This window comes from Rana temporaria, chromosome 1 (assembly GCF_905171775.1).
Source record: "Rana temporaria chromosome 1, aRanTem1.1, whole genome shotgun sequence".
Taxonomy (NCBI): domain Eukaryota; kingdom Metazoa; phylum Chordata; class Amphibia; order Anura; family Ranidae; genus Rana; species Rana temporaria.
The window spans coordinates 94,048,293-94,062,136 of record NC_053489.1 but is presented as its reverse complement, the minus strand read 5'-3'; the positions used below and the strand labels follow the sequence as shown (position 1 = coordinate 94,062,136).

At 42.2% G+C, this 13,844-nt stretch overlaps 1 protein-coding gene across 2 annotated transcripts in view; it reads left to right on the top strand.

The window, feature by feature from the left end:
* CMYA5 (cardiomyopathy associated 5) overlaps positions 1-13,844 on the top strand; it is a 92,773-nt gene that overhangs the window by 28,861 nt on the left and 50,068 nt on the right. For both annotated transcript variants that reach the window (XM_040340580.1, XM_040340588.1), the window contains exons 6-7: positions 4,126-4,148; positions 9,797-9,918. In XM_040340580.1, the coding sequence (XP_040196514.1) occupies positions 4,126-4,148; positions 9,797-9,918 (145 nt within the window). The remainder of the gene's footprint in view (positions 1-4,125; positions 4,149-9,796; positions 9,919-13,844) is intronic.

Here is a 13,844-nt window from a genome sequence, read left to right as displayed (position 1 = left end):
GTAATTTCTTATATTACCTCCAGTCTATCAGCCTCCAGCTTCTCTGGGTTCAGAAGCTGATCTTCCCTGCACAGAACCCTTAAAGTGAGCCACCCTGGTTCTCCTCTTTTGGGGTCCACCTACCTTCAGAGTGCCCCTATAGCAAGCTACAAAGTATAGTATAGAATGCCCCTATAGAAAGGTAAAGAAACTTCTGCATTTAGAATCACTTCCTTCTCCTGCCCAGGACTACAGTTCCCACTAGGCATTCCCCCTCACACATTCACTTTAACAAGTTCTTAGAGTGACACTTACTGACATGTATGAATTGTGCACTGAGCTGTATGCGTGCTGCACTGTATTTTCTGATACGCAAAGAAATAAGGCATTCTGTATGCATGCCAACTAAATGGCTGATCAACTAATCGATTATGAAAATAGCTGACAACTATTTTCATAATCAATTATAGTGTTAATTAATATGTCAATTAGTTGTTTCAGCCCTAGATTGAACATCATGTAATGCAATATTATTGATAGTTTTTAATGATGTAGGTTTAGAGACACTTTAATCACTTGCTGACCGTCCTATAGCAGGTTTACTGTTACAGGGCGGCAACTCTGTGCTGGATGGATCACGTGTATATATATGTGAGCCGACTCTTCCGAGTAGGGCGCGTGTGCTTTAAAGTAAACTTTTCACAAATGAACATGGGGACTGCCACTGTTGACCTTAATTTATAAAAATGCTAGTTCCCTGACACCTAACTGACCCTCTGGCTTCAGTAATATGAGTAACTGACCCAGAACAGGTTGTCAGATAAGGACTCGGTCCTTTACTTTTTTCTAACTTTCCAGATTTATGAAATTCTTTTTTAATGAATGTGAATGTATTTAATTTGAAGTATTAACATGACTAGCATTTTAACCACTTGACCTTACCCACTTGATTTACTGCCTTAAATCTATTCATGTTGGGAATTGAGGTGTAAAATTATAATATCCATGGAGGCCATAATGTGACTTCTTGTAATGAAATGCAGCCTCTTCTTTCCGATGCTGGTCCTCTATTGCATTGGTTCTCAACCCTGTCCTCAAGTACCCCCACAGGCCATGTTTGCAGGTTTTTCTTTATCTTGCACAGGTGCTTTAAATCAGAGTCAATGGCTCTGTATTTTGCACAGTTATTTTATCTAAGAGAAATTCCCAAAACATGGCCTGTTGGGGGTATTGAGGACAGGGTTGAGACCCATTGCTCTATTTTATATGATTATGTTGGAGTGCCTGTGACTGACGAAGGGGCGAGAGAGAGAGAAAAGGTTGAGAGATAGTGAGGGAGAGGATGTAAGAGAGGGAGAGAGAGGGGGGGTAAGAGAGAGAGGTGAGAGAGGGTGGGAAAGAAAAGGGGGTGAGAGAGAGAAAAGGGTGAGAGAGGGTGAAGAAGGGGATGTAAAAGAGAGAGTGGGGGATGAGAGAGAAATAGGGGTGAGAGATAGAGAGAGGAGGTGATAGAGGGAGGTGAGAGAGAAGGTGAGGGAAAGGATCATAGAGAGAGGGGGGTGAGAGAGTGGGGGGGAGAGAGAGAAAGGGTGAGGGAGTAGGTGTAAGAAAGAGAGAGGGGTGAGAGAGAGGGTTGGGGAGAGGATGTAAGAGAGAGAGAGAGGGGGTGAGAGAGAGGGGTGAGAGAGGGTGAGAGAAAAAGAGGGGTGAGAGACAGCGAGGGAGAGGATGTAAGACACAGAGAGATAGAGGGGGTGAGAGAGAGGTGTGAGGAGGTGAGGGAGAGGATGTAAGACACAGAAAGAGAGGGGTTGAGAGAGAGAGAGGGGTGAGAGAGGGTGAGGAAGAGGATGTAAGAGAGAGAGGGAGGTGAGAGAGGAGAGAGAAAAAAAGGGTGAGAGAGGGTAAGAATGTAAGAGAGAGAGACAGAGAGGGGTGAGAGAGTGCAAGGGAGAGGATGTAAGAGAGAGGGAGGGGTGAGAGAGGGTGAGGGAGGTGAGAGAGATAGGGGTGAGAGAGAGGGTGAGGGTGAGAGACAGGACTCCCCTATCCCCCAATACTACACCAGGACACCACCCCCATCCCCCAAAACTACAGCTTTTAGTTTCTTGGGAGGTGTCTGTATTGTTATACGGGTACAAATATAGGAGTAATATATATTTACATGGTATATTTAAATAATGAAGATGTTGGTATGCCATGATGTTGTTTTTGAGTATGTTATGTATGTTTTTTTCTATGGTAAAATTAATAAAAACTATTTGACAAAAACAAACAAATCTAGAGTTAGATACCTGATGCCTGTAATGTGCCTGGATGCTATCAGCAGGGTTATCTGATCACTGCATTCCCGGTGAAGGAGTCAGTGCTTTGTTATGCCATCTAATATCACTGACTCCTTTCACCTTCTTGCTGCCCGTCGGCTCCCCTTCACCCTCTATTGTCAGAACAGTGCTCCTCCAGCACATAAGACAGGATCGCTCTCGCATTGCATTGGACTGTACACACACACACAAATAGGATCACTAATTAGCGGATCGCACCATCTTCTACGGCTCCTACGAAGAGTGGTTCCCTTCATCCCTAAAGAAGACACAGCGGTAGTGGTAGGGTCAATCATTAACTCCAGATTGGATTATGCAAATGCCCTTTACCTTGGACTCCCAAAGTACCAACTCGCCCGGCTCCAAATCATCCAAAACATGGCAGCTCGACTGGTAACAGGGAAAAAACCCTGGGAACCAATCACCCCGTCCCTGAGATCCCTCCATTGGCTGCCCATAAAGAACCGAGTCACTTTCAAGGCCTTATGCATAACGCACAAATGTGTACACGGAAGCGCGCCCCTATATTTAAGTGAGAAATTAAAACAACAAAACCCAAATCGAGTTCTTAGATCAACTAACCAAAAAATATTACAAATTCCCAAAGCCCGATATAAGACCAAAGGAGAACGTCGTTTTTCAGTTCAAGGACCTCGACTATGGAACGCTTTACCAACTAATATCCGAATGGAAATTGATCACCTGGCCTTTAGAAAAAAACTAAAGACCCATCTATTCTGGGGGTTAAACTGAAGGAAAATGGATGCCAAGCGCCTTGAGGCGATTCATTTCGCATTTGTAGCGCTATATAAGTAATTCACTCACTCATTACAGCCCCCTACCCACATTTTCTGCTACAATGAGCAGTCCTGGGAGGAGATAGGGGGCAGAAATAAAACTGTGTGTGTGTGTACAGACAATACCATTTAAGAGCGATCCTGTCTAATGTGCTGGAGGAGCGCTGTTCTCACAGGAGAGGAGAGCTGGAGAGCACAGCACATCCCAGCTCCTCCTCGCTCTCGCCACTCTGCCACTTCTCCTCTCATTGTCCCAGGGTGCCGCTCCCTTGTCCCGGCTCTGAGTGCGAGCGGGAGTGGAGAGAGATCAGCAGCCACTCACATAGCATCCAAGAAAGGGCTGGACGGGACCATGTCTGTTGGGAGAGGAACCGGCTTTCAGTCGCTAAAGAGAGCAGTACAGGGCATAGCACCTCCCCACCCCACCGATCCCCCTGCTGTCTGGGCCCCCTACAGGAGTACCCCCTGATGGTCTTCTCCTCTGCTCCTATCCTGTTCTCCCTTCGACCTCCTGCCAGGCAGTGCCTGAAGTCCGACACTGGCTAGTTCTGAGCAGACCCAAAAACAGCTTCATGGGTGGCATCTGGCTGGGAATAGCAGAGGGAGAGAGAACACAGTCCTCACCGCCTCTGGCTCTCTCCTCCTTGCTCCCAGCGCTGGACTGACAGGAGTAGTGTTACTGCTCCTGTCAGCAGCGGCCCCTCAATGTGGCACCTGTGGCAGGTTTTTATTTCTTATTTTGCGAGGAATTTATCTTTCAAATCCCTTTTTTACTGTTTTTTTTTTTTTGTAAGAGTTTTGTAAATTCTTGCAAAGTGCAAGAATGTACCTGCTGTACGTTGAACAGCAGGACCCTCTGGCCTAATACAGATGCTGTGGGTGCGTTTGCATGGTTTTGTTAACATTACAGCATCCCACACACTAATCAACGTAAATCTTTGTATTCACAAGTCATTATTTTATCATTTTGCTTTACAAAGCCCTTCCAGACATGTTATAATAGACATTTGTTTTCTATTTTCTAGGCTCATAATGACATCAATGGCAGGTATAACACCTTCTGTTTCTACTGCATGGGTCTTGTTTGTTCAGGCATGCAGAATGACTTTTTTACTGACGTTTTTAAGATGAATTTCAATGTAATAGAATGCATAATATATTTACCCCCCCAAAAAAGTGTGCTGTGGATTGTTGTGTGCTTGTTTGCTTTTTTCCTCAAGTAGACATATACATTTTTAGCCACGTCGGTGTCCTTTAGTTACCTACTGAGTCTTTTTGCTGTCCTGCTATTGAATAATGAGACTAAATTGTGGGAGAATTCTGTATATTATTGTGTATCTGAATATGCATTTCATAAAATTCTTGTGTAAAGAGCTGCATACCACAATACAGAAGAATAAATATGTCATAACAGTTTAATTTATTTGTGGCATTCAGCTGGTTTGCTGAATCTTCACAGGGAGGTCACAAAGCAATGCACACTATGTTTATGGTGCTGTACAACAGACATTTTTAACTATCTTTGTTAGAAATTCACTTGTAACAGCAAGTTTTAAATGTTACTGGAAGGTGGTATGAAAATTTTTAAATAAAACGCCACAGATTTTGTTAAATTTTCTAAATACATTTTATGAGTTGCCAACAGTAAAGTGAGAAGTCCTGGGTCCTACTTTTTGCCATATTTACTTTTTGTAGTTGGTTGTGAAAGGTATTACTTACTTAACAGAAGGTAATGGCTTTAATACCTAACTCCAGCTAAACATTTTTTTATTCATTTTGGATAGAGGATTGATGCCTCTATCAGATCTTTATTGCCACCTGTGCCCCTATTGGGAAGATTTTCCCTCACTTCCAAAAAAAAATATTTTTTTTATAGTAATGAAATGTTCAAACCTCTGGCAATGGTTTTATTGCTCTCTCTAAATGAAAAAACACTGTCAAGTACCTTGGTTGGAGGCCTAGTTGACGAAAGGTCTTTCCTTGTGGCTCTGGTCCGAGCACCCCTGAATATGGTAACAGAGGTACAAGGCTCAAAGAAGCACATGTGAGGGTAGCTTGATGGCTGCCACGATCAGGAATGTAGACAAGATGAGCCAGGATCATACACCATAAGACATCAGCGTGATCTGGAGGCAAGCCGGGATCAGTACCAGGGAAACAGGTAGAGCAAGGTCCAATGGCAAGCCAAAGTCGGCACCAGGAGATCAGGCAGAGAATAGTCAGAGGCAAGCCAAGGTCTGAATCCATAGAGCAAGGTCAGGAACAAGCCAGGTCAGCAACAGAAGATCAGTCAGCAAACGTAGTAGGAACACAGTGATAAGGATGAGGCCCTGACTCAGATCAGGGAAACCTGTACTGCCCACTGGATCAAATTGTATGGCAAGAATTGACACAAAGTCTGCTTGCTTCATTCCCAATGTGAAAGAGGAGGAGCTGCAGCCTGGGCGGCTACCTTTATTAACAACATGACATCACAACAAAACATATGCATTCAGATTGATCAGCTCATAAAATTCACTCCCATTTTACATGCCCCCCTGTGATGTCTGTTCTTGGCATCGTGGCACATTCTCCTTGTAAGTCCATATAAGGTATGGGGCTTCTCACAGCACATTTCAGCCTTGTGTAAAGGCCATTTGTACAGGGGTCCCTGGTCAGCTCTGCAAGGGTTAGCAATATATGGTATAAACAGTTCTTGTGTCACGAGACACAATATTCCTTCAGTAAAATGAAGACAGAAAGGGGGAGGTTAAACACATCTGTTCTTGATTTTAGTTCTTTATCCTCCATTTCCAATGCTGAGTTTGTAACTTTAAAACTTAACATCATATCTGATATAAACTCTCAAGGAAAATAAACACTGATGTGATACATATTTTTCACACATGCATATATAGATAATGAATATAAAAACAATATAAAAAAGAAAAAAGAATATAAAAAGAAATCAAAAGAATATAAGAAGAGAAAACATTTTAGTGGTTTCAATAAAATAATTAGCTTAACTCAAAAATAGGAATTTTAGTATAATCCATCACAACAGGAGCATAGATCAGGAGAAGCTGAAGAACACCTTGCAGCTAGAATCAAGAATCCAGCAGAGTCTCCTTTGAATAGGCTGTTTGGCGCCAATACATGAAGATGTTGGCGCACAGAAATGCACCTACGTGGCAATGCATTAGCCTCTGTGTGCTGGTACATGTGCACAAGCATTAGCTGTACAGGAATGGGCAGCAGCTGCAGGAGAATTAGCATTAAAGGGGTTGTAAAGACAAAAATATTTTCCTCTTAAATTAAAGTCTGACAGTAGCTGATAAAGTAAAAAGTAATGTTTTTTCACCTCCGTCACTCCTGAATCATTATTCTCACTGACTTCCTGGTTTGCGGTGCGCATTCATTCTTGCTACATCACGGCCTAATGGGAACTACAGTTCCCATTAGGCTTAGCCTCCATGCCTGTGAGGGATAAGAGAGCATCTTCACGCAGGGCTGTAGTCATAGGGAGGGGGTGAGCACATTCTGCTTTCCACCATGCAAAACAGCTCAGATGCTGGTGGAAAGCAAGAAGAGGAGAGACAGGAAATGGCATTTTCAAACCTGGATTACTGTATTTTGGAGGTCAAAAGGAAAAACGAGGTAAGTGATATTTAAATGCTCTAGATTACAGCAATCAATTTATTTAATAAAAATGAACCTTTAGTGTTCCTTTAACTGTACGAGATTTAGCATTAGCTGAACTAGCTTCTTGACAAAGACGTTATCATTAGCGGGATTTTTCCATGCTAAAGCCACCCAAAGTATTTGTTTTATATACAGTTGCTGTATATACAATAAAAGTAAACCGATAAGTTATTAGGTTTATTTTCAGGCTTAAAGCTAAACTCTGAAAAATATATATAAAGAAATGACCCTTGCAGTAGAGAAAAAGTGTCTATACTTATGTATAGACTTCGGGGTTTAGGTCATGCAGTTGGGAAGCCTGTGTGAAAGAGGGATAAGGTAAGTATCTTGGCTTTATTATGTTACCCCCTAGACAAAATAAACATTTACCCTTTCCAACTGGGGTGTGCCCCACTGCAAGGGTCATCTTTTCTCTCCCGTTCAGCTTTAAGTTAGATATTTCAGTAACAAAGCAAAAGAGAAACTGGAATATTTCTTCTTGATTGTTAAAAGAGATATAACAAATGGAGAAATATATAGCTGAGCTTCAGGGTCGGTGATATTAAAGTCAAGGCTACCTCTTTAAATATATGCACAATCTTCAACACCCCATTCTAAAATGTAAGAAAAACAAAACTAATGGTTTATACATAGACGCACACCCATACACATGGGCCACCCAACATTAGACGTGATATAATCTTCCACTTTTGCAAACTGGTACTGACTAGTATTTTAGCGTTTCTCTTTTCCCCCGGTTTATCCCCCTTTCTCTATGCTGACGTGACATCAATAGTGAAAGAAAGGGGCAGGGGAGTGGCAAATAAGTATTCTGAGCAGGCATCAATGTCCTCTTTATAAACCCATGATGTCATTGGTTGTTAGGATGCCAGTGGCTGGCCCACATGGTGCCCAAGATTGTAATGCTGCACAATAGAAACCTGTGTGCAACAAAAAGACAAGACTGATCCACTTGTTGGCTTGTTGACAATTTTTGGGTAATTTGTGGCAATTTTTTTTCATTTTTCCAAGGCACTCCTGAAGAACCCAGAAGGCACCCCGGGGTGCCACGGCATCCTGGTTGAAAAAAAAGCTGATATAGCTAAATACGCCAGAACAATAAATATTTGGGAAATGTTTATCTGCCAGAGTTCTATCCAATCAGATTCATGAGCTAGACATCCCTGCCAGATAGCGAAGCAAAACCCTGGATTTCCCTGCAATCTACATAGCAGCTAAGCAATACAGCCTTGTCCAGAATTCACCCTAGCCAATGCCTGGGCAGTGAAGGAGCAGCAGCAAACTGATAAGGGCATCCCTCTGCTCTCCCTCCTGTAAGAATTTTCATAGTGTTTAGACGCACAGCACAGCACACAGCCAAAGAACCCTGCTTGGCTTGGAGTGCTGGCCTAGCACACAGCGGCATATTTATTGCACACAGCCTGCACTCAGGGCCGCCATCAGGGGGGTACAGGCAGTACACCTGTAAGGGGCCCGGAGGTCCCCAGGGGCCCAGATGGCAGCCCCCCGGAGGTTCCCAGGGGCCTCAGATGGCAACCCCCCATTTTTTTTATTTATTTTTTATAAAAAAAAATATATTTTTTCTAATATATTTCTATTTTATTTTTTATTAAAAGGGACAATTTTATTTTTTAGAGGTCCGGAGGTCCCCATGGCCCCGGATGGCAACCCCCCTTTTTTTTGTTTATTTTTTATAAAAAAAATATATATTTTTTTAATATATTTTTATTTTATTTTTTATTAAAGGGACAATTTTTTTTTTAGGGGTCCGGAGGTCCCCAGGGGCCCGGAGATTTCCAGGGCCCCGGATGACAACCCCCTTTTTTTATAAAAACAATCTTTTTTTTATATGTTTTTTTTATTTCTTTTATTTTTTATTTATATATATATATATATATATATATATATATATATATATATATATATATATATTTTTTTTTTTTTTATTAAAGGGTCCCAGATTGCAACCCCCCTTTTAAAAAAAAAATATATATATATATATATATATATATATATATATATATATATATATTTTATATATTTTTTTTAATTTCTTTTTATTAAAGGGCCCAGAGGTCCCCAGGGCCCCGGATGGCTACCCCCCTGACAATTTTTTTTTTTAGGGGTCCGGAGGTCCCCAGGGGCCCGGAGATTTCCAGGGCCCTGGATGACAACCCCCTTTTTTTATAAAAACAATCTTTTTTTTATATTTTTTTTTTATTTATTTTATTTTTTATTTTTATATATATATATATATATATATATATATATATATATATATATATATATTTTATTAAAGGGTCCCAGATTGCAACCCCCCTTTTAAAAAATAAAATAAAAAAATAAATATATAAAAAAAAGCATTGTTTTTATAAAAAAAGGGGGTTGTCATCCAGGGCCCTGGAAATCTCCGGGCCCCTGGGGACCTCCGGACCCCTAAAAAAAAAATATTTTTTATCTTTTTTTTGTAATGGCCCCCACCCCGCTTCTCAATTTCAGGCGGCAGCACACCCCCCCCCCCCCCCCCGGTTCTCTGCTCCAGGAGGGCCAATGCCTAAAGGCTGTGTAAGGGGCCCCATAATTCCTGATGGCGGCCCTGCCTGCACTATTCCAGTTAGTTTACATAAGGCACATTAAAATTATAAATATGCTACTGTTATTCTTGACCCCCCCCCCCCCTCTTCGATTGTAAGCTCTAACGAGCAGGGCCCTTTGATTCCTACTGTATTAAAGTGTATTTGTACGGTCTACCCTCAAGTTGTAAAGCGCTGCGTAAACTGTCTGCGCTATATAAATCCTGTATAATAATAATAATAATAATAATAATAATATTCTTTGTAAAATGTGACAGCAAAAGCAAAAAAAAAAAAAAAGAAAACCGGTACAATTATTATAAAACATTTCTTATAAGGTTTTTAATTTGCATGAGGCAAAGTCCAATACCTGTGCTCACCTCACTCTTCTTGTAATTTGTGTGAATAATACTGGTTTCACCTCATTTTTTATTAAACCTAGGTTAATTACAGCAATAGAAAACACCATATCCCTAGAAAAGATGCCCAGCGCTTTCTCACTTTTCGATCATCTGTCTGCAAATGCTCCTGATCAAGGACAGAAAGGAGTGAAACATGTCTCAGGTATGTCTGTTAAGGTTCTTATACTGTATATCCAGGTCATGGCCCAGCTGGGGGTGTATATCACTTATATATCATCCCCTCTGCAAATTATTATTACATTTATTAAATCCGTACAGTTACCAGTAAACATTTATGAACATAGTGATCCTTTAATTGTATAGATAGTTATTGATCCATTACAAGATTCATTATGTTAAAAATTACAATACACATCTAAAAATGTTGAGATGTTATTCGGATCCTTAGACCAGAGTTTTTAAATCTTTTGTCTGTCAAAACACCCTTTAAAATTATGGACAATCTTGAGGTACCCCCTTCTAAAACTTTAAAAATAAAATAAACAACAGCTAAACATATTCCAGCAGCATCCACACTTGTAATACAGTAGTAATTATAATTGTGGTAATTTTTTTGGGAGGGCGCAAACAGTATGCCACCGGTCGGTTGGTCGGAAGTACTTACCCCATTGCTTCACAGACGGCTTCCCCTGCTCAGTGGCGGCCTCCCATTCCCCTGCTCTCCACGGGTCATCACGGTGCCAGCGGCTTCCGTTTCCTCCCTCCTCCTCGGTGGCCAATCAGGAATCTTATCTTTTTGGAAAACGGGTCTCACGCCCACTTCTGGTTGGCCAGATTAAGGATCAGTGTTTCAACAGCAAATATTCATTCGCTGGTATAACACCTGGTTGGCCCCCTGGCACAGTGCTCTGCTCCACAAACCCACCCTATTTTGAAGCCTATTAGAGCCCTTTGGCTCTAATCGAGTGCTTAAAAAAAACACCCCCGGCGCTGTACTTCAGGCACCCGGCATCCTGAAAGGGGCCAGATGCATGAATAGGGGGTGGCCGCGGTGGCCGTGGATTGATTCATGCTGTGCATGAATCTATCTATTATGCATTTAGGGTGTGGCGTGGATAGAGGGGGCAGCGCCTGGGTGACCCTAATAGACAGGCCGCCTCTGGAATGTAGACACCCAACAGTAGAGGTGATTTTTTCTTTCAAAGTTATTATTTTGCAACTGATACTGACTGGTATTGCAGCATTTCTTTTTCCTAATTTTCTCCTCCCCATGCAGCTAATGTGACCCCAGTGCTGAGAGAGAGGGGCAGGGAATCAAACAAGGATGCTGTGTAGTTGCCGTTTATCCTCCTTATCAACCAATGACATCAGTGATTGTTAAGATGCTGGAGGCTGGCCTACACAGTTCTCCGGGTTGTAATGTTGGACAATGGTAACCTGTGGCTTTGTGTAACAAAAAATCAGGCACTGGCTTGCACACAAATTTGGGGATATTTGGGACAAATTTTAAGCATTTTACCAAGGCGCCCCTGAAGAACCCACAAGAGTGCCTGGGTACCCTGGTTGAAAAAGGCTGCCTTAGCCTTAGACTATACTGAGTATGGTTGATACTGAAAGTAACATGGGCGTCCTATATAACGTAACAAGATTCCATAAATTACTTAGTAGTAACCTGCATGATCTCTCGTGCTGCCTTGTATGTGACAGTAATTGCCGTCTGATCTATGACACGCACACTGAATTTCACACTTGCATCATTGCAATGGAGACATTTTGGATTTGCCTTTAGAAATGGAAGAATTTGCAGTGGAGTCCAGGAAAGTGTATTCTAACAGCTGTGTGTCACATAAGAGGAGAGATCTGTCAGTCGTGACATAAGGTCCAGAGTATCTTGTCACTGTGAAATCCAGAGCTTCTCAGAAGACGACACGGGCTAATTCTGGAAGACTGATATGTAAGATATCCTGTCCAGAGTCACAAGGCATTGGCTTATGCAGTCGTACCACTTTTTTGTCAGAGTGCGCCGTGTTCAGTATGTTTCACTCAGATATGTGGGACATGATAAATACTCAGTGAGAGGCAATACCTTTTCTTATAGCTCTCTCTTAAGGAGTCACTTCCACTTTGCCCAAAATATTTTTGTTATTCGAACCTTGATGTAATATGGCAGCTGCTACCTGCAATAAAGTCTGCACTGTGTGTGTTCTATTTGATGCTGTTTTCATGACCTGGTGTTATACAGCAATAACAAACATTATATCAGTAAGGGGTCAGTTCTATCATAGGTAGGGGCTTGTCTTAATGTGGACCTACACTGAAAAAGTGACAGGGATACCTAGCAAGGTTAATTTGCTTTTGTTTTAATAATTTTTTGGGGTTTTCAGAAGAAAATAGCAAAAAAAACGCTAACATCTAGTAAAAGTAACTCGCAGTGAGAATATATAATCAAATATAAGCAATATTAGACTTTCAGGGCCAGATTCACATAGAACTGCGGCGGCGTAACTTATCGTAGATACGTTACACCGCCGCAAGTTTTCATCGCAAGTGCCTGATTCACAGAGCAAGGCGGGCCAATTCAAATGGGTGTGTGCCATTTAAATTAGGCGCGCTCCCGCGCCGGACCTACTGCGCATGCTCCGTTTCGCAAATCCCATCGTGCTTTGCACGCCATGACGTCATTTTTTCGAACGGCGACGCGCGTAGCGTACTTCCGTATTCCCGGACGTGTTACGCAAACGACGTTCATTTTTAAATTTCGACGCGGGAATGACGGCCATACTCTAGACAGCAATAAGTTTGCTGACTAAAGTTAGGGCACCTAAAACGACGACTAACTTTGTGACGTGAAACTAGACTAGCGGCGACGTAGCGAACTCGAAAATCCGTTGTGGATCCGCCCTAACTCCTAATTTGCATACGACGCAAACTCCCCCCAGCGGCGGCCGTGGTACTGCATGCTAAGATCCGACAGTGTAAAACAATTACACCTGTCGGATCTTAGGGATATCTATGCGTAACTGATTCTATGAATCAGTCGCATAGATAGAAACAGAGATACGACGGCGTATCAGGAGATACGCCGTCGTATCCCCTTTGTGAATCTGGCCCTCAGTGCCTAAAGTAATGCACGAAATACAAACCTTTTCATGGGCCTAAGATCGCAGATCAATAACCTCACCCTAGACCATTGTTTGGGCCCATGGATCCTAAAGGGAAGAGCAAGGAATGGGGGAGTTATGGAGATAACTAATGAAATAAAGGAGCAGTAGAAAATCCAAAGGAACGTAAGCTCAAGGGAGGAGAGCAGAGGGACAGAGTTGGGATAAGGTCAGGTCCGTTTTTAATGCAGGGCAAAAGGGGCACCTCCCCCAGGCCCAATCATTGTTGTGGGGCCCAAACCAGCCGAGCTGCCCCTTAAACCCATGCTGACTGCAAATAGTTGGTAAGTGGATTTGGCTATCACTCTGGAAATGAGGGTGGAATTGAATATTGAGGTTGCTATAGATTAGTTGGGATGTCTGCAGCCTGTGCAATGATTGGCGAGCTCAGTAAGATAAAGATGATCTTGCTTATTACAGGACTTCCTATTACAGGCTGACAACATTAAGGCTCCATGCACACTGGAATAAAAAACGTTGCTTCTACAGGAGTTTTGTGTTCTGCCTGTAGAAGCAACTCAATGTTATCCTTTGTGTCCATACACATTAGGACGTTTACAGGCATATTTTTGAGAACAATGTTTAGAGGCAGGAAAACAAAACTTTCTCATTCGCGTTTCTGATTGGAGCTCACTGGCAGGAAAAACGTAAAACTCTCCTAAACTCGTCTAACCTTTGTACAAAAAATGCTCTATATGGATGTTTTTTACTCCAAAAAGAACATACGTTTTTTTAAGCCGAGTGTGCATGGAACCTAAGTCACTACCTTACAATTGGCAACAATGTTGTCAGCCTGCCTTGTGCTTTCTTTCAGTTCACCCTAAGAGTCGGTTCACACTGGGGCGACTTGGGATCCGACTTGAGGTTGCCTCAAGTCGTCCCAAGTCGCGCTGTAGAGAAAAACAATGTAAGTCAATGGGAGCGGTGTTAATACACACTACTCAAGTCGCTCCGACTTCAGAAGAAG